Source organism: Artibeus jamaicensis, unplaced genomic scaffold (assembly GCF_021234435.1).
Source record: "Artibeus jamaicensis isolate MK-2021 breed Jamaican fruit bat unplaced genomic scaffold, CSHL_Jam_final contig_490, whole genome shotgun sequence".
NCBI lineage: Eukaryota > Metazoa > Chordata > Mammalia > Chiroptera > Phyllostomidae > Artibeus > Artibeus jamaicensis.
Window position 1 is genome coordinate 22,517,429 of NW_026521861.1, and position 20,567 is coordinate 22,537,995.

The following is a 20,567-nucleotide window of genomic DNA, read 5'->3' on the forward strand; positions in this document are numbered from 1 at the left end:
GGGGGGTCAGCAGCCTCAGAGCCAGCACTTCTGGTGTCACCTCATCCCTCTGGCCACCTATGGGTCTGGAGTTGGTCACCCTGTCCTTTACTGTCCATTCAGCTGTGGTTGGGTGTGATTCTGTGACGGAAGCCCTTGGGGCTGAGATGGAAGGCCTGCGCCTCCGCCCCCCCCCACCTTGTGACAGAGGGGCCTGCTCCGCCCCAAGAAGGATGGCTCCCAGCCCCTTCTGGGTGAGGACTGCCTGCGGACCACCCAACAGACGCCCTCCTGCGCTGGGAGCCGACCTTCAGCAAGGCCACAGCTTCATGAACTAGTTTTGTGACCTGAGCCTGGAGGACAGGTTGTGGCCGCCCCCAGGAAGGATGGGCCCTCTCGTCACGCCAGGACATGGCTTCCTCGTCCACTGTCCCGAGCCAAGGGTGCTGTGTCAGAGGGCCAGCCTCCTGCACCCGCTGCCCTGGTCCCCCCACTGCCCCTGCTCGTGTGAAGCTAGAGGAAGGACATGCCTAGAAAGGTCTGGGGGCCTCAGGGCTCAGCCTCCCACGGTGAGAGCCGACTCGTGTCTCCTGGGGCTCCTTCCTGAACGTCCGCCGTGGCGGCGTCCAGTCTGGATGACCCAACTGCGCTTCCCTGGGGCACGTCAAGAGACACAAAGTCAGTTTCAGAGTCCAGTCATGGCTGAGCTCCCAGCCCCTGTCCCAGTCTAGGCCCACCCTTCCTTATGTGAAGTCCGCACTGGAGCCCCCTTGGCTGGGGCCCTCGCCTGAGGGTGCCAGAGGCCTGGGTGAACAGTGGGAGCTAGAGGGTGCTGGGGACAGGACTGCAGCAGCACAGGGGGTCCCAGCCTCTTCCCAGCAGAAGGAGAACCAGGGCAGTGGGGGCACAGCCCTGAGCTGGCCAAGGAAGAGGCTCGCACCGTCCCTCGATGCCCTTGGCACCGTCCAGGGTCCCGACCCTTCTCGGGCGATGACCCGATCGATACCCACTGGCTGAGAAGCCCCTAGGGCCCCTCTTTCTTGGTCATGCACCACTGGCCACTCGAGGCTGGGCTGGGGGTCTGGGTCATCCTGGCTCTTCCTTCTCATCCTGGGGTCCATCCCTAGCTCAAGGTGGGGCTCACCCCCCCCACACCAGGGCAGCTGAAGTCCCCCAGAGGTGGCAGCGATGGCGACGGGCGCCTGGGAGGGAAGGCAGGGCTGTCGGGAGTGGCCGGGAGGCCGGTATGACGCCCAGGTCCCGGCAGCAGGGCTGGGTGGAGCGATCTCCTGGCAGCAGCGGGCAGTGCTGGACACAGGGCCCGCATCTGGAGGCCTGGCGGCCGCCTCCCCCAGGCAGTGTGGTGTCTTTGCAACTTTCTCCTTTCACTGCCACTTTAAAGTGTCGAACTGTTGCACGTGCTGAGGGAAAGTGGGGAATGACTCACAGGGATCCCGACTCCAGACTGAGAGGCCTTGGGGCTGGGCTCCGTCAGGTGCCCTTCCTGACCAGCCCTCCTCTCTCCCCAGCCCCACCCTCCATCCCACGCGTGGGTGCCCGGAATAAGCCCCGGGCGCTTGCTTCCCCCTGGCAGGTGCTTTTCCGGGCGCACAGCAGAAGGGCGCCACCCGCCTTTCTTCTCTGTCCTCCTTCTCCCCCGCCCCAGGAGGCACTGAAGGGACCTCTCACGAAGGTCACCGGAGCCTCCCAGGTTCTGTCAGGGACGTGCTGTTCCAGGTGCGCAGCCTTCCTAGGTTCCGGGTGTCTCCGTGGAAGACGCCCGTCCTGGTCAGGCCCCCGTGCCCCGGTCCGGGGCCGGTGTCGGAGGCCGGTGTCGGAGGCCCTGTGACGCGGCCGCCACCTGCTGTCCCTCTTCTGTGTGTCCAGCTTTACTTGAACACATTTTGGGGAGGGAATTAGTTTAAGACGGATTTCCCTTTCTTTTATTACCATCACTTAAGGGTAATCTCAATGTAATTACCATGGTGGAGGCGATTCCAAATCATTACAGCCCTGCATCTAAAACCAACAGAGGCCCCGCTGATTTATGGCGGCTCCGGCTCGCATGGCTTGCGGCCGCAGCCTCTGAGCAGCACTCCAGACACCGCGAGGCCGTTGTTGGAGAGCAGGTTCGCGGAGTCGATCAGGCCAAGGCGTCTGTCCTCTGCCCGTGGTGAGAAATCGGTTGTTGCCATAGATCACAGCACTGCGCCGGCTCTTATGAAAGATGAATTAATTCCACTAATGCTCCAGAGCGGGCCCTTCACGGGGAAGGCTGTGTGGTGATAACCTTCCCTCAGCCTCCCTTTCTCGGGTGATTTATGCCGTCTTTTAGTAGATGAAACCGCCGGTGTTCCCATCCATCTGCTGCCTAAAGGCACCCTATTAACAGGGGATCCGAGCAGAGACTTAATGTTGTGAGGAGGGCGACTCGACCGCCCCCGCTCCCTGCCCAGGCATGACGTGGCTCTCAGGGTGTGCTGACCGCCTCTCCGAGAGGTGGCCGGGCAGCCACCCCAGCCACTGCCGTCCACATCCACCACGTCCCGGAGCCCCCAGTGGAGCTTCAGCAGGTGGCCGATGGCCAGAAAGCTCAGCACAGAGACTGGAAGGGGGCCCCGCCCCGCCCACTTGTGCTCCATCCCAGGGGGCAAGCTCTGCACATCGAGCGCCTACAGGCACCTATAGCTCCCTCTGGGAGCTGTGGTCCAAGAGTGCCCTGTCCCTGAGCTGGGGGAGCGCAAAGGGGAGCTGGTCAGGTGGTGAAGGAGGGGGCAGCAGGAAGGAGCCACAGGAGTCCTGGAAGTCTTTGTTTCTGAGGCTGAGGAGTAAAGGAACCCTCCAGAACCCTCTGGGGGCTGGTGTGCTGAAGGGAGGGGTCGTGCTAATGAGCAGGGGCTTCAGGGCTGGCTCTCCTTCCCAGAAGTGACGGAGCTCGGAAGTTATGTCCTTGAGGTGTCCCCGCATTCCACAGTTAGGTCCAGCGTCCGAGGAGGAGGGAGTGGGGTGTGGGGGCGAGGCCAGGAAGGAGGGGGAGCAGCCCCCTGGGGCCGCTGGGCTGCAGGGCCTTTCCTGGGGGGTTGGGAGCCTGCATCTGGGGAGAGCCTCGCAGGGCCCCCGGGGAGGGGCATCCTCTGCTGCCCGGGGCGGGGAGAAGGTGCTGCCTGTCCAGGAGGGGCCAGCCGACAGCAGGTGCACTTCCAGGCCTTCTCCCTATGGAGCAAAGGGGCTCTTCTGTTCTGGACAAATGTCCCTGCTTCCTCCTGTGACACAAGAAGATGTGGGCTTTACCAGGTGAGGGTGGGTCTGTCCCCATCCATGTCCAGTCTGAGAGCACCAGCCACCTGAGCCCGTGAATCTGGCTCCTCCCACCCCTTGCACAGTTCTTAGCCTCCACGCCTCAGTTTTCTGGTCAGTAAAATGGGCACTGGTGGCACCCAGCCTGTGGCTGACGGGAGGGTTCAATACACTCGTGAGCATCGGGAACGCCACCTGTTGACCCCTGGATATGACCCCGTCAGGCACGTGGTGGGGGGCAGGACTCCCAGGCCTTGTGGACACTGCATCAGCTGGCCAGGGTATCATGCAGCTGGCCAGGGACTCTTGCAGGGGACCGAGGGAATAGGACGTGGCATCCAGCTTGCACATGTTTGCCGACACCGAGTTTGTGGGCTGGGCCTCAGCAAGGCCTCCCGTGTCTCCTGGGGCTTTGCAGGGACGCTGGGCAGGAGCCCCACTCCTCCGACTGCTTAGGCTGTGAAGCGACCCTGTTCGGTGTTGCTATTTAAACAAACACTAATTAAGATAGAAAGGCAACATTTTTCAGGGCTCGGTGGCCCTGGGGAGCCAGTGGCTGTTGTCGCAGCTCCTCCAGCAAAGGCCCCCTGAGGAGGTGGGGATGAGGGAGCAGCAGTCAGCACCGTGGTCCTGTGGCTCGCTGCCCGCTCGCGTGGAATGGCTCTCCTGTGGCAGGTCCATGCCCCATGCTCCCGAGGTGCCGCATGTGGACAGCTCTCGGGGCCTTCATGCCGGCCACGCACCTGCTGCCTGGGACGTCCCTGTGCAACGCGGTTCAGACGTCCCATGGCTCAACCAGGGTGCCCTCCTTGGAGCCCGGGTCTCCAGTCTCAGCTTTCTCGTAGCTTCTCTCCCATCTGGGGAAGGGGCTGCAGCAATGGTGGAAACCATGCATGTTTGTGCTGGGCCCTGCCCTGCGCTGTGGGCAGGGGCATCTCAGCCCCTCGGAGCTGGAAGACCACGTGTCCTCTGAGGAGAGGCCTCCACTCTTGCGTGGAAGGCAGAAGCTCCTCCTCCCCCCCTCACCTGCGTGGCCTGTTTGTTTTTCAGTGCAAGTGGTCACGCAAGGGCTTCGTCCGGACGAGATGGTGCGTCGCGGACTGGTAGGTGTCTCTGCTGACGGCTTGTCCCTGCTGTGCCGGGCACCAGTCCTGTGTGTCGCCACCCCAGGGGCCGTGGCTGCCCCTCCAGAGCCCCTGCCCTGCGGCCCTTTGTGCTGCCGGTGACTCTGCGGGACACAGACTCTTACCTCCCTGTCCCTGAGTCCCTGAAAGCCCAGCTGCCCCCCGTGGGTGTGGCATTGGAGTGGCTCCTTTTGGCAGCTCCGCACTCTACCGCGGGAAGGCAGCCCAGCACTGTGTCCTTTGGGGCCTGGGGCACGGCAGCAGTAGACCCTCACCCAGTGACCCCGGCCAGGCCTTCCAGTGGGCAGCCACTCTCAGTGGCACTTTAGGAACCCTCAGAGCCCCATCCTGCGTCCCTGCCACAGCAGCACCGCTCACCCTAACGTGCGCTGTCCGAGGCACCAGGCCCAAGGGCCACGGTCCGTGCCCAGCGCCTACAGGACGCATGTCCCCATTACTGACGGGCTTGTGCAGGCCAAGCAGGCTGAGGGTGCGCACTCCACTGGTGTGGGGGGACATGGGGCAAGGCATAGCTGGGGTCGGCAGCTGGCTCCGCAGCCAGCACCCCCACCTGAACCTGGAGTGCCCATCAGGATGCCAGACTTGGCCAGTTACCTCAGCTGGCAGAGGTCAGGTGGAGCAGCAGGCCCTCAGCCCCCAGCTGTTTGCACACGGGCCCCTCCCTGGGGCTGCTAAGGTCAGGGGTCCCTGGAGCAGGGGGCCCAGAGAGGAAGGGAACCTCAGGCAGAACCGCCATCCCTGTGACCTTATCTGGGGAGGGCAGGCCAGCACTTCACCCTTCACTGTAGGTCACACAGGCCACGGGTCAGGGAGGGGTGGGCAGGTGGACGCCAGGAGCCTGGGAGGGGTCCTCCTGCATCTCCATGGTCAGTCCTGTCTCACTGGGTTTCGGGTCTGGTGGCCTCAGCTCTGCAGGTGACTGTGGGGTGCACACGGCAGGGCTGGGGGCTGCCTGCACCCTCTCCTCACCACAGCCCTGTAGCAGCAGAGGCACAGGGCTTCCCTGGGCTGGGGCTGGGGGCTTCTCAGTGGCAGTGAGATGAACCACTTAGTGATCCCCAGTCATGGGACCCAGCAGTGAGCACTGCGGGCAGCTGCTGGCCGAGGGAGCCGAGGCCTCTCCCCGCCCCTCCCCTCCCTGCCCTTCTTCCCTCCCTTCCTTCTCCTCACCCCTTCACTCTCTCTTCCCCGACTCCCCGGGGCTCACTGGCAGCTGGAGAAAAGCTCCGCCATCTACACTTGCACGGTTTGAAGCAAGTACTTCAGGCCTCGCCTGCCACCTGGGCGGGCATGTCCTGCTCTGGGAGCCACTGAGGAGGGCAGGGGCCTAGGGCACGGTTGGCTCTGCCCCCCAGCCAGCCCTGGGGCCCGGCCCAGGACCTCGGGCAGGGACAGTGTTGGAGGAGCCGCACCCAGGGACCTGAAGCTCTGGCCCTTTGTCACCGAGTCTCCCTCTGTCTGCAGTGCCTTTGACTTGGTGAACATCCACCTTTTCCATGATGCTTCCAACCTGGTTGCTTGGGAGACGAGCCCCTCCGTGTACGCAGGCATCCGGCACAAGGCCCTGGGCTACGTGCTCGACAGGTAGGTGAGCGTCCCAGGGGGACAAGGTGGCTTCCCCAGGACCCAGTCTGCCCCCACCCCTGCACGGGGACCCCAGCTTACATTCATGTGCTGAGGCCTGTGGCTGTCATGCTCCTCGGCCCGTGCCACACCAGCCAGCCCCTTTCTGGCACTGCGTCTGGGACCCCTACTGCCTGGCCCCAGGCCCCCCCTGTGGTCCACAGGCCTGTCCCTGCAGGCTCCTTCCTGCTGGATCCCTCTCAGCAGGAGGTGCCCTCCACGGGGCTAGGGGGTGGGGTCTGCACCCGTGGGATGGGCCAGGACTTGTGTGCGGTGCTGCCATCAGCTGGGCATGTGGCTGTGATGCTGCTTCACCCAGGGAGCCCTGAGTGAGAGCCTGCACCCTGTCCCAGCACCCAGGTCCCTGCTGCCACCTGCCAGGACCACCCAGAGGTGACAGGAGTGGGAGATGCAGGGTCTGGGTGTCCTGCCCACCCAGGGCCTGGCCCTCAGGCCCTAGTGGAGCCTCCTGGGTGTGGGCTGGGCTGGGCTCAGAGGTGCTGACCCAAAGCGATGGAGGGGCAGAGTGGACCTGAGCTCTCTGCCTGCCTAGACAGCTGGAGCCCTGGCCAGAGGAAGACATCCTGCTGTTTGGTCCCAGTGTGCTGCCCCGTGACCACCTGTGATGGGGCTCCCATGTCCCTGTGCAGGGCACCTCGTCCTCTGTTGCTCATTCTCACCCAGCAGGCTCTGGGGCCTCCAGCAGACAGGCTCCAGTGTTACTGTGTCTGTGCCGACGTCCTGGGAACTTGAAAACACAAGTGCAGCCCTGAGCAGGCTCGCTCTGTGGGCAGCGACCTGACCGCACTGCCGTGGAGCCTGGTGTCTCCATCAGGAGGTGGCGATGCGCGCTGACACCAGGCTCAGGGAGGCAGCCCTTGGGGCACCTTCCTGGGGTGGGCAACCCTTGCATCAGCCAGGGCTGGCCTCCCTGGGAGCTGCCAGGCTGGGGTGCTGTGGGCAGAGCCGCCATCTCTTGGCTGGCCGGCCCATGACCAGGACAAGGACCTGCTTAGGGCACGGCTGTGTGCGGTCTTCCGGAAGGCCGCACGACTCTCCCGGGACCTCCCACAGAGCCAGAGCCGAGTGCGGGCCCTGAGCAGGCTGGTCTGGGGACCACGGTCAGACTGTCAGTGGGTGTGGCACTCCAGTGTGTCAAGGCCCCCGGACTGCCGTTCCTCTGCAGACTCAGGGACTGCAGCCTTCGGGTCCCGGGCCTCCCCGTGGCTCTGCATTCCCACGCACCGCCTCTGTGGGGGCTCGGTCAGCCGCAGATCCGGCTGCATGCAGCACAAAGAGCGGCTCTGTGGGTGTGTGAACGCTGGGCCGCCCTTTCATCGGGGCCGCGGACCTTTTGGCAGCCACCAGCAGGCTGCATTCTGTTCTGCCGAGTGCAGGACAATGCCTGGCCGGCCCTTTGAATGGACGCTGCCACCAACAGCGCCCCAGGCACTCTGGGAACCTCGGGGCGCATTGTCTGTAGGCGGTAGACACGGGGACGGCCTGCCTTGCCTGCTCCGTCTCCCCAGGAAGCTCTGTGGGTCCGGGTTTCCGCCAGCTGGTGGCATCAGACCCAGGGGAGGTGGCCTGTCAGCCTGAGGACCCCCCAGGGCAGCTGGTGGAACCCAGTGCTGACACTGAGAGGCGCCCAAGGCTGCGTTTGTGACTTTCCTGGAGACCTAACATTGCTCTGAAGCAAAAAGCTTGTTTGAAAAATGGAGAGACAGACTTTTCCTCTGAAGCCTGTAAACTCTGCGGAAGTGTTTAATCGCCCAGCAGTGCCAGGTGTGTGCCCCCCAAGGCCTGGGCCCGCGGCCTCCTGCGCAGGTGGGCCCAGAGCGCCCTCTCCCCAGCCTGGGCCTTGGGGACAGCTTCCTGCCGGAGACTCAGGGAGGCAGGTTTTCAGTGTTACAAAAACAGCCTTGGGCCCCTCCGGGGGTTTTATTACAAATAATCGTTGGTCTTTGTGCAACTTAATTTTTGAATTTTTTCCTTTTAATCTGGTTATGAAACTTAAAAAAAAACAAACCCCCAGCATCAGGCTGAGGCTCAGGTGAGCAGGCTCCGGGGTGGTGGGGTCCCTGTGGGACCCTCCTCTCCGATGGCAGGGACCTGCGGCTGTGCTCTGGATGCGGGTCCGGCTCTCGGGAGCGCCCAGGGCATTACACTGGCAGCAGCGGCCTCGGCTCTCCACACCCTTCCCGAGGCCGCGACTTCCCGACGCCTCCCGGGGCCGAGGTCCGTGAAATGAGACTTCTTTCCACAGTGACAGGGCTCTTCTGTCCCCCCCTTTGAGAGGGGCCTGGCCTAGTTCAACAGAGACGTTTTTACATCACAGCTGTGAAATCTCGGCACAAAGCACCCCTTTGTCCCCCCATTATTTTCTCACAAATACAGTCCATTGTCACAGCGCTGAAGTTAATTTGATCAACATTGGGACATTTAACTTTTATGTCCAGTCAAAAGAGTTGTTTCATGCTCATTTTGGGCATTGAGAGGAGATGATGGCCAGAAAAATAATGGTGCAGCGGACAATTCAGAGCAATTAGTTTCCCAGGGAGCGGCGATGTGATGCCGGCCGCCCACAGGCCGCCCACGGCCCCCTTTGTCATCCCCGGCCGGTCATCAGTCAGCTGTCAGCCTGCTCAAAGACCCCCGACCTGAATGTGTGTCTGTAGCCCGTTCCCAGAACTTGGTGGCCGTCAGCGAGCAGAAGAAAGGCGGTTGGTCCCGGGCAGAGGCCAGGTCCACAGACCGGGTGCTGGACACTCTCTCCAACGCCCGACTTCCCAGGCCGTCCCCTCGGGGGCCTCGGCCCGGGAGGCCAGGCATTCATCTTCACGTTTGTTTGGAGCCCAGCTCAGGAGGGTGTGGGGTCCAGGTCAACAGGCCCCCGCCCACCCCTCGCCCCCATGTCTCAGGGTGTTAGGCAGGGTCACGCCCCTGGGGGGACCCGTGAAGTCCAGTTGCAGCTCCAGCAGATGCACTCAGCGTTCCTCGTGTGTCAGAGGGCGATGGTGGGCGAGCTGTGTCCTTTATTTATGGGGAGCTGGTCCACGCGTCCAGGACAGTGTAGGAGGCTGGTGGCAGCCACAGCCCCTCCACTCGGCTCTGTCCAGTCGCGTCTCTTTGTGTCTGCCTCGTGGGCCCTTTGCTGAGAAATGAGTTGTAGACGCCACAACACCCTGTGGTCCCCACCCTGGACCTTTGTCCTGCCCTTCCTCACTGTCTGGATGCAGCACAGACCACTCTTCCGGCCTGCTGGCCTGCGTGGACACACGCCTGTCCTCTGTCTGCTGGCTTCGTCGTCAGCACCGACCCGTGCTCGCCAGCATCACACCGAGCGCCCGCTCCGTGCGGCATCCCCTGCTGCAGTGCCGCTCTCTGCGGGCCCTGCTTTGGGCCGTCCGTCCGCAGGGTTCTGCCATCCCAGATGGTGTCGGGTGTGGTGCTTCTGGCTGCCGGCTCTGCCTGCTGCCCAGCACTGTGACTGAGCCACCCGTGTCCTACAGCCTGGCATGCACGGCCCCACCTGGCTGGGAACAGGGTGGTCAGCGTTTCCCCAGAACCTGTGTGGTGGGGTGTCGGCTCCTATGTTTGCTGGGGCTGAAGGGTCAGGGGCTCACTTTCTGGGCCGGCTGCAGGCTGGGGTGGCAGCCGAGCGGGGTGTGAGGCGTGGTTCTCAGTGGAAAAGCGCATTTGACACTGTCACGCTGTTTAAGGAGCGGATGAATGTGAGGCTGCTGACGAGGTGCACCAGGTGGTCTGCTGCTGCCCCTCTGCCCGAGACGGTTCTCATGGGGACGGTTGTCACAGGGGCATAGTGTGAGAGGGCTGTCAGTGACTTAGTGACCAAGGAGTGCTGACATGATGGTGGGGGCCTGAGGCCACAGCTCCCGCACTTGAGGGAGCAGCCTCACGGGCTGGAGACCATCGCAGTGAAAAGCTGGGAGCAGCCTAACCGTCTGCTCAGCTGCCACACCTGGTGGCCGGAACAGCACACAGTCCTTTCTCACGGCTCTGTGGCCGTGGCTGTGTGGCCCTGGAGGACCTGCAGGCAGCCACCTTCGAGCCATGGCCTCCAGGCCCACCGGGAGCCTCTGGTGTCTCTTGTTCCGAGGCCGCTGCTGTGTCAGATCAGGGCCCCGCCCCGTGACCCATCTGCTGTTCACCACCTGCTGACAGGTGTCCCCAGCATGGACCCGGGGAGCCCCAGACCCAGGGAGCCCCAGGCCTGGAGCAGCCAGGACAGGAGGTGACCTTTGGGGAACATGAGCAGGACCGTGGGACGCCTGGGGCAAAGAGTGGGTTTTGGCAACCAAGACCCCAGCAGTGAGAACCCCGCCTGACCCACCTCACTCGGCACTGCTGGTCTGGGGCTGCGGATGTGCCCAAAACGCTGAGAATTCTGAGAGTCCAGGTGTCGCCCGTGACTGGGGAATCCACGGCAGGCACGGTGGGCGCTGCTTGGCCCGCCCGGCTGCAGGAAGTGTGCGCTGGGGCCTCGGAGGGTCGGCCTCGAGTGCACGCTGATGGCCAGTCAGCGGGCTGGCCACAGAGGCCCCTGAGACCAGCCCAGGGACATTTGGGCGTCTCGGACTGATGCTGATGCCGGCTCAGGTTCTGTCGGCAGGTCTGTCCTTTGTGCCTCTGCACACGATGCGCTGGCCGCGTCCCTGCCTCAGGAAAGACCGTGCTCCACAGGCACCCACGTGACGGCTGGCATCAGCACAGGACTGTCCACTGGGCCCTACACGCAGCGCCAGGTGGCATGACACCAGCCCATGCTTCCCAGGACGGTGCGGCGGAGCGCTCAGTTCATTTACAGTGGGTTCACTGAGACCTCAGGCTTAGGGGAAGCTTCTAAGGAACTCTGAAACATTCTACCTCGTTTCACTGGTTCATACGGTTCATGTCTTTGCTGATGAAAACTGCTAGACAGTGAATGTGGTCTCTACCAGATCTGAGAAACAAACCCAGTGTTCTTCGAGTCCCAATTATCCGGAAACGCCACAACGTCCCGAAGTTAGAACGCAAGAGCGGAAAGAAAGAAAAGGAACAGCCCCAGTGGGTCCACCTCACAGGAGGGGTCATCCCACGGCCGCGCTGCTTCCAAACCTCAGCTGCTTCCTGGTAAGAGACCCAGCGGTGGCAAGTCTGCCGGGACGTCAGCTCCGCACTCGAGGCGACAGGTCAGAAATGCTGTGGCGGTGGAGCGGTTACGCTGGGGCCCCGGGGTCACTGTCCCCGTTTACCCGAGGGCCTTGCTGTGTAGCGCGGGGCACCGGCCAGCCTCCGGCTCGCTGGGAGGGCCTTGGTGACGCAGGCAGTGTCACTGCGGTTTGTCTCATGATGAAATCACCTGTCAAAGTAGAAAGACACTCTGTTTTCAAGGCCCCAAAAATTGATTTTTATGGCTGTTCTTGTAATTCCTTTTTTGAATTAGGCACATGATATTGATGTGGGCCTACTTTTTAATCATAATAGCTCCTGACAAGGTAATTAATTTTAAAACAACGCTTTTTTTCTCCGGGTCCAAATGGCACTCTGTTGAAATTAAAAGTGAGGTGCGGGCCCGGCACTCAGGCAATTGCCTGGCTGGCGGCAGCCCCCCCGCCCGCCGCCAGCGCACCGCTTCCCAGACCCGCTCGTTATTGATGGTCTGAGCCACCACCCCAAGGAGAGCGGAGCCCTGGGACGATGATCAAGTTTAGGTCTTTGATGACAGAGTGACACGATTCTAGACACGCTGGCCTGCCCCTCCACCCACCGCCACGAGGCCCTGTGGGCGGGGGAGGGTGGCATGTTCTCTCCAAACACCTAGAAGTTTTTAAAGTTTATTGAACCAGATATTAAACTTGAAATTTGTTAGCTTTTGTGAAAGGAATTGACCTCAGAGTGGGTTCTGCCCCCCAGTGAGCCAAACAGGAGCAGCTTCCTAGTTCGAAGGCCGTCGGCTGCCCCCCTGCTCCCCGAGGCGTCTGACCCGCCTCCACCAGCAGGCCGGCCTCCCTTGAGGCAGCTGTTTCTCCAGTTCAGCAGCCGGTGCAGCTCCAGCACAGGCCCCAGAGCAGCAGCGCATCACAGGCAGGAGGCCGCCCTGGTGTCCCGTCAATGCGCCTCGGGCTGTGTCGTCCTGCAGGCCTCGCTCCAGGCCGGGCTGTGACCTCCTTGCTCCGCACCTCTGACCCTGCAGCCTCCCAGTGGCCGCCAGGGCCTTGCGTTCCTCTGCTGGGCTGTAGGAGATGCTTAGCTGTCCCACTCAAGTACCACGAATTCCTCAGAGCCTCTTGCTGGAGATTCTTGTGTATCCTGGGGACGCCAGGCTCCTGGGACACTACTGTGGACAGATGCCAGGGCGAGGGATGGCAGGCTTCTCTGTGGGCTCAGCCAGCAGTCAGAAATCAGTCAGCATGACGAGCTGGGATGGTACCCATTTTGGTTCCTCGGGAAGAATAATGTGACTGAAGCCCAATGAGTGTGTCCCTGGCTTCTTGTGGTCTGGACAGCCAGCGCCCAGTGTCATGGGCGTCGGGACTGTGGCGGGCAGGCCTCAAGCCCGCAGGAACAGGGCTTTCTTAGGGGGCAGAGCCATCACTGCCCCCTCACTGCCGGTTGTGAGGGTGCACCAGGATCCGGACCTCCAACGTCCTCAAGGTGGGGCCTGCAGGCCCATGGCGTCTCCTGGTGGGGGACCCGCCTCCTGACCTTTGTAGGAGCCTCGCAGGTTCTCTGATGGGCGTTTTCTTCTAAAGATGTTGGAGACCAGAAACAAAGTTGATTTCTTCCGGACGGCTGTGATAGCTGGGTTCCTGTGGGCAGACGCTGAGACGCTGCCTCTGTCCCCTCACCTGTGACAGTGGAGCAGGCGGCAGGCGAGGTGGGACTTGTGGCTGGCCTGGACACAACGCCGGTCCCTGGGGCTGAGGGCGGCAGGGCGCTGCCCGCACTGCTGAGGCCTTCATTCCTGAGCAGCGTCTTCTTCCCAGGAAGGTTGAGCTTCAAAACAAGCCAGTGAAACTGCTGGTCACCTGCACCACTGGCAGGGATCTGAGGAAGTGTGTTCCTTCTCTTTGAGTGAGTGGGATCATTGCCTGTTATTTCCAACTCTCATCGAAAGGGACAACCAAGCTTCTCATGGGATTCGGGTGGACGGTAGAGCAGTTATTATGCAACGGAAGGAGGAGAGCAGCTGAGGGGATTTTTAAGGGAGTCGTGACAAGAACGGTTTCCCTATAAAGGCAGGATAGGTAAAGGGTCCGTAGAAAAGAACAGGGAGTCTCAAAAAGACCCAAGTCATTTGGGGAACTTCGTGCTTTGTGAACTCGGGGAGGAGCACTGAACGTTTCCTGGCTGGTGCAGCTCCCCGATCCCTGCGCAATCGCACTGGGACCCCGCTTTCTGCAGGGACTCCAGGCAGGTGAGCCGGTACAGCGAGCTGCCGTGAAGACCGCCGGAGGGAGCTGCTGGAGACCCCAGCTGGGAAAGCCTCGTGGAGAGCTGGTCTGTTTCACTGCAGGAAGACTAAAGCTTCTGCATAAACAGTGCAAGACCAGCAGAAGTCAGACGTTTAACCTCACAAATTACAGGGAAAGTCCTGGAATTCAAAATGAAAAAGGCAAGAAATGAAAAACAGGCTCTGAATAAGTAAGAGCAGAGAAAAGGCAGATTCTGGCAGGTGTATAAGAGGACAGTCAACCTCCTGCAGTCACACCAGTGAAAACAAAAATGGCGTTTTCCCATCAGATCAGATATGTCGCATAGAACCAGGCAAGTTCACCTTCTCGGTCACGTGCAGCTGGGTGGTCAGCTGCAGGCCGCTTGAGAGCACCTGGGAGCCAGACCCTGCAGGAGGCTCAGACCCATCCCTCCTGTCACTCACCCTTGTTTCTCAAGTTGATGGATCAAGTTAGAAAAGGCTGAGCTGGTGACTCACAGCCTATCTTGCCCGGTGCCGTGCAGCCACACCTACCAGCCGTGCAGGGGGGCTGGGACTGGCGGCGTTCCCCAGGAAACCGTTAGAAGTTTGTGAGTGACTCACAGCATCATCCACATGAGTGGGGTGAACTGGCACCAGGTCTTGCTGGACACGGGACGGGACCACGTTGAGCTGGTTCTGCCCTTGCAGGCCCTTGTACCTGCCACGGCACCAGCTCCCTTCTGCTCCCCGAAGCCTGGGTGCCCAGTGCAGGCCTTCATTCGGGGTGTTGGCAACACACGTGTGCTGGAGAGAGCCCCGCACTGCGGGTGGACACATAAGGCCATGGTCTCTGTGCTAACGGTGGGGGGGGGGGTGTCAGCTGCCACAGGAGATGGTAGGAAATGGAGTGGTGGATCCCGGGCACCGATGCCTGGCTGCGGCAGCTGGTCGGCGCGAGAGCACCGTGCAACCTGTCTCCTTTCTCTTCCCAGGATCGTCGACCAGCGATTCGAGAAAGTGTCCTACTTTGTCTTTGGCGACTTCAACTTCCGACTGGACTCCAAGTCCGTGGTGGAGGTAGGCCCCCAGCTCCTGGCCTGCCTGTAGCCCACACATATGTAGCGGTTTGGGAAGGCAGCAGAACCGTGTTGTCCTGTAGGGGCATGTCCCGTGTCATCATTCCCACCGGTCATGTTTGTGGCAAAAAGTCCCAGTAGAGAAACGTCTTCTTGTCAGCAAGGTGGCTGCCCTTGGGGCCAGATGCATGGGGCCCCTCGGGGTCTGCAGGCGCCCCATGACCGTCCCTGACCTCAGCTACTCCTCTGACCGTCCAAATCATCAGCGGCTGAGAGCAGAATGGAAGCAGCTCCGGGCCAGCCCCCCCACAGCCAAGCCTCTGCTCTTCCTTCCCTCACATATCTGCACAGTGGTTGGGCTGTTTCCTTTGACAGACCATCACTCCAGTGCTGGGGACTCTGAGCCATGTGTCTCCTGGGCACACACAGGGGACCAGGTGGGATCCCCATGGCCCCTGCAGGGGTGTCCTCACTGAGGAAGGGAACCGTCCTCAGTGAGGTGTGTGCAGGTGGGAACCATCAGCCTGGCGGCCAACACATGACACGGAGGTTGGAAGGCTCAGCTCAGCGCAGCCCTGCTATGTCCCAGCTATGTGACCTGGGAGTGTCCCATCCTTGGCCGGGAAGCGGGGCTGGTGGCCAGCTTCTCCATGGTGGCATCCACTGCAGGGACGGCGGGATGGGGGCTCTTTGGGGTGCGGCTCTGATGCCAGCTCTCCAGCAGCAGCTGAGGGGAGCCTCCACGTGGAGCCCACGTCAGGAGGCAGGAAGGCCAGCAGCCACATGCCAGGCAGGCTCCCCACGGGCTCGGCCCCACGCTGGGAGCATGGCTGAGGGGTGTGTGAGTGGTGGCCCCGGGGCAACAGCAACGTGAAAACGTGGTTGTCCCTCTGAGTCACTGTCATCCCATAGCAGCCTCTCCACCAACGCCGCCACACACTAACCCTTCACCCTCAGTAGAAAACGGGCCCCGCAGGCAAGTGGGCCGTGACGGCCCTTGTCCCTCTCGGTGGACAGAGATGAAGAACGGTGTGTTGAAATCCTCCTTTGTGACCGAATTAAGCTGGTGGCACCGCACCAAGCCATCCTCACACATCCGCGTGTGCGTGTTCACCAACCACCAGAGCGCACGCTGCTGACATCAAAGGGCCGCAGCTGGGCGCAGGGCAGGGGCTCCAGCCCACAGGGAGTGTCCTCGGCAGACCGGTGGGTTCCACTGGGAGCCACGGGACCCCTCCTTTGGGGCTGCTGAGCTTCCTTTCCTCATTTTGAAAGTGAAGAGCTGATCAGTCAGATATCAGGGACCCCATCGAAGTCCCTCGGGCCCTGTGCCCTGTAGGGAATCGGGGGCAGCTCCTGTCGTGCCATGTCGAAACCACCCTGGGTCTGACGCCAGCAGGCCCCAGAGCTGCCACAGAGGCCGGTGCGCTCGAGCCGGGCCACCTCTGCCAGGACTTGGGGCTGTACTGCCGGGCCGTCGCTGGCGAGTCCGTGGGACTAGGGCGGCTGCCGTGCTGGGGACCATCCTCTGCTCGGCAGCAGGGCCACCTCCCCAGGTGACAAAGGAGGACCCAGTAGGCCGTGCCACCCTGTAGGCCGTGTGTCGGGGAGGCCGGGAGTCTCCCGGTGGCCTTTCCATCCTGACAGAACCAATGTCTCGAGAGAGGGCAGCCCTGTGGACCAAGGGGACACCGCTGCAGGCTGTGGCGCCAGAGGGGTGGGGGCGAGGTGCATCGTCGGAGGGGCCTGGTGCCGTCAGGGCACTTGCCTGAAAAGTCAGGGTTTCCTCTTCTCAGTTGGGGGTGCCTGGTGTGATGGTGGGAGGCCATGCGCTCTCGGGGGGCGCTCCTGTGGGGCCACCACCCACTAACAGAATCGGTCTCCTGGCTGGCCCCTAACATGGGCACCCAGCGCCCTCTCACCCAGGAAGTGCAGCCACAGGCAGGGACCCGGCCTTGGTAGCAGTGGGCTCAGACCCCCACCCCAGGACCACGTGCTCAGTTGGGCCCCAGACACTCTTCACTTTCCATCTCCTTCCAAGTGACGTGTCTGCTGAGCATGTGACAAGGGCAGGAGCATGTCGGAGAGGCAGGTCCTTGGGCCCAGAAGCAGGGCAGGTGGGATGCCAGGGCTTGAGCTCCACGCGGCACCGGGGTCCGCACGCCGTGTGCTTCTGCGGGGTCTCACATGGACATGTGGATGGGGGGCAGCCCTGGGCAGGCACTGGGCTGTGGGCAGCGCACCTCTGTCCGCCCCGCTGGGGGTGCTCGGCCCCTCCACACCTCCACCAGCCTGGACCTGCCCTGGCACTGTCCCCTCTTCTGCTGGGTGGGCAGGCAGAAGGCCTGCAGTGGTGACCTCTCTTGGGACACTTTCCTTGGACACCCACATTGGTGCTCACAGTGAGGGTCCCGGGGACCGGAGAAGGCCTCGCGTCCTCCACTCGTGGTTCCTGAGGAAGCGTATGCTCTCAGCTCAGCAGGTCACCCAGGTTGTGTTTGGGTGACCGGGACACTGCGACCGGCACCCATGCTCGTCCTGGCCAGTGCTGGTGTTGAGAGTGGGGAGGAGGCCTCCTTCTGAGGAAGAACAAGGTGACATTTTGGCTCAACCAGAAGGCACAGCTTGGCTTGGTTTCCTGGCTGACCCCAGCAGGAGCGGCAAGGTCAGCTTCCCTGGCCCAGCCACTGGCTGTGGCCGCCGGCAAAGACCGAGGGCAATTCAGCCGTCCCTCGCAGGAGCAAGAGAGGCCAGTGAGCTGGAAGTGGGCAGCAGGGAGTCAAAGGCAGTGATTGTCCCCCTGCGGCTGGAGCAGCAGAGGCCCCGGGAGGGGGGCAGGCCGACCCTAGAGCTCTGGTGGCCCGAGGAGGACACCTGCTGTAATTTGTGGTGAGGGCAGGTGACGGGGTCGCCCCGGTCTTGTCTGCGCCTGCCAGGGAGAGAGGCGCTGTGTGCCCAGGGAAGACTGTCCCTGGGGGGACCACCGCGTCGCATTTCAGATGCAAATGAATGCAAGCGTGCTATTGGCGCAGAGCTGCGAGGACGGTGCCGTGATCCCATTTGGCACCGCCTGAGCCGTAATTAAAACATACACAGATTAAACACGAACATCGTGTGCCACCTGAGGGGCCTCGCGTCAGGGGACTCATTAATACCGTGGCTTCCATCAGCCCTGCTGGCGGGGCCGCTCAGAAGGCATGTTTCATGCCTGCGCCGTGGCAACTGGCAGCTGGGGCGCTCAGCTGGCCGCAGTGACAGAGAGTGACAGCAGTGCCAGGCACTCCCATCTCCAAGCGGCCCGGCCCGGCGCCCACCTGCTGTCCATCACCGCCCGACAGTGACAGTGACAGATGTGTTTTTGGAGGCGGGCAGCCGTTTTCAGGAACCAGCTGCCAGTCACGGACAGGTACACATGTGGTCAGGTGCCCGGTGGGCCTGTGCGAAGTGGGCCTGGGAGGAGCCGGCTCAGCCGCGGCCGCCACCCACGGGCTCAGGGAGCTGTGGGCGGGGCCTGGGGGGGCCACGCCAGCCACACCGTCCTCAGCAGTTTGTCGGCCTGGTTTTTTAAGAGTCTTGGTTTAAAACAATAGAATTACTAGTTTACATCATTTATTTTTTTAATTACTATTGTAAAGAGACCTCTCTTTAATCAGTTTTGATATAGGGTCTGTGACAATTAAGCAAAAATGAGGCATGATTCTATCCTTAACTGTGGTGACTCTCCTGGGTTTCTCTTAGAGGATTTTCTTCCAGAAAGTTTGCTTTATAAACATTCGCCAACACTCCCACCCAGCAGATTGATGTCAGAATAATTATCCCCATAATTACTGAAAAGGAAGGAAAAAAGACAAAGTGTGGGTGCCCCTCCCTGCCCCCCCAACCACTGTTCTAGGAACTAGGTTTTCTTCGTCATAGGCAGTTCTGTGCTCAGGGGTCTGCAGTGCCGTGTTCTAGGTGTTTTGCCAGGGTCAGCGCAGCCCCATCCGGAGGGTAGGGCTCGGCCAGGTCTCTGCCAGGCCTGGCAGCAGCTCCCCAGGCCACCATCCACGGCTGCCGGCACAGGTCTGTGCCTCCTTGCACACACCCTCCCCACCAGCTCTCGGCCCAGGTATGTCTGCAGAAGTCTGGGGTTGTTCTCAAGAGGCCAAGCCAGAGCAGGTCCCACCTGTCTGTGGGCAGAACGCCCGCCTTCCCAGCACCCGCAGGACACCAGTCTGAGGAAGCCGCGCTGCTTCCTGAAGCAAGAGCTCGCTGGCTCTGCACTGGGTGCCGGTGCGGGCGTCGCCGGCTGTGGGGGGATGAAAGGGCCTTTATGATGCGTTGTTGTTCTGGACGGACAGTGGACAATGTGGAACCGGAGGGGGGAGGTGCCACCACTACTGGCAGGGCTCTCAGGATGGCGCCGCTCCAGGGCCTCCTCTGCCCACCTCCCAGCCGCGTCAGCGCCCCGGAGGCTGGGTGGAGACCACCCTGGGCATGTCCTGGAAGGTCATCCTGAGGAGGACAGGATGAGCCCCACAGGACCCGGTCTCCTGCTTCCCTGCCCCTGCTTCTCGGAAGCTGTGGTGCGTGTGCGTGTGCCTGAGCGTCTGCCTGTGTGTGGTGGGGAGACGGCCGCACCTGGGCCAGAGTTCTCCTAGGGTCCCACCACGGACAGGCCATTGAGTCACACCGTCCCCTGCCTGTGTGGGCAGAGGTGTCCTGGGGGGCGGGGGCTTGCCCCAGGCCACCGGGCTCACTGCAAGTGCCCATTTGTTTGATGGGCACTGACTTTTTTGGGCACAGCCTGTGTCCACCGCAGAAAGGGAAGTCAGAGAACTCACCCGATTCTCAGGGGATCCCTTAGACCCTCGGCTCAGCGGCGCCAGGGCCACTGCTTCCTGACTTCTGTCTCGGGGCCTTCGGCTGAGCGGTGTGACGATGGCGCACCTGCCTCCTGCTCAGGACCTGAAATGAGGTCTGGGGACATCAGTTCCCAAGGAAATAGTCGCCATGGCTGCTAATGCTTGTCTTTGTGTCCCTGGAGCTCAGACAGGGATCCAGGGGACGAGGGTGTCTGTCCACTTCCACGCTGAGCCCGCCCCGCAGTGCCAGCGTTCCCACTGAGAACCTCTGCGGGCTGCCATTACAGGTCCCGGCCCATCTGAGACGCAGCTTTTAGTCCTGGATCCGGGGAGGAGGTAGGCAGCCTGGCTGGGACCGACACGCGTGGGCCTCGCGCCACAGCATGCCCCCTGACCCAACCGTGCATAGCACACGGCAGGACACACATGCACGCTGACGCTCAGCAGCCCTGGGAGACGTGCTCAAGCGCACAAGACCCTGCTTCTGCCCTGAAGGCAGCGCTGTCTCCCAGGCCGTTTGAGAACTCCACACTCGGAGGGCGGCGGTCGTCCGTGGTCTCGACCCAGGGAGGCCCTGCGCACAGACTACAGTCCCTCCCGTCCGCGGTGTCAGCTGGAGCCTTCCGTGGGGCCCTTTCTATTCGAGGACGTGTGTACAGCTGGAATGTGACCAAAACTGGCGGGGGGCACTGGTGAGGGACTGGAACACCGGGCCGGTGTTCCAGAGAAGTGCTGTCCCCACAGTCTGCAGGGCTCCCTCCCCGGTGGACCCGTGATCAAACCAGTGACCTTGCGGTTTGTGGGATGACTGATGCCCAGCCCATGGAGCCACACCAGTCTGGGCAAGACTTTGTTTTTGAGACTTATCTCTTTTACACGCTTCTCCTTTCAGCTTTTCCCAAGTCAGGCCCTGCGAACATCTCTTTGTGACTGAAATTAGCACCAGGCCGCTGGGCCACTCACCCGCCTTTGTCCCCTCGCCTTTGTGTCCGATTTCATGCCATCAGAGGGCCTGCATGTTCTCCAGCGTGACGCTGTCAGAGGGATGAAAGCTCGAGCAGGACCGTGTGGGAGGGATGGGCGTGAAGGGTGGGGAAGTGTGCCCTGAGCCCACCCGCCTGCCCGATGCAGCCTGCAGACTCGCCGGGAGCTCTGGGCTCAGCACCCTCCAGGAAAGGCCAGT

General features: G+C 62.0%; 1 protein-coding gene across 2 annotated transcripts in view; it reads left to right on the forward strand.

Moving 5' to 3' along the window:
• Window positions 1-20,567, forward strand: part of INPP5A (inositol polyphosphate-5-phosphatase A) — a 145,866-nt gene that overhangs the window by 101,268 nt on the left and 24,031 nt on the right. For both annotated transcript variants that reach the window (XM_037159100.2, XM_037159101.2), the window contains exons 7-9: window positions 4,327-4,379; window positions 5,886-6,005; window positions 14,457-14,541. In XM_037159100.2, the coding sequence (XP_037014995.2) occupies window positions 4,327-4,379; window positions 5,886-6,005; window positions 14,457-14,541 (258 nt within the window). The remainder of the gene's footprint in view (window positions 1-4,326; window positions 4,380-5,885; window positions 6,006-14,456; window positions 14,542-20,567) is intronic.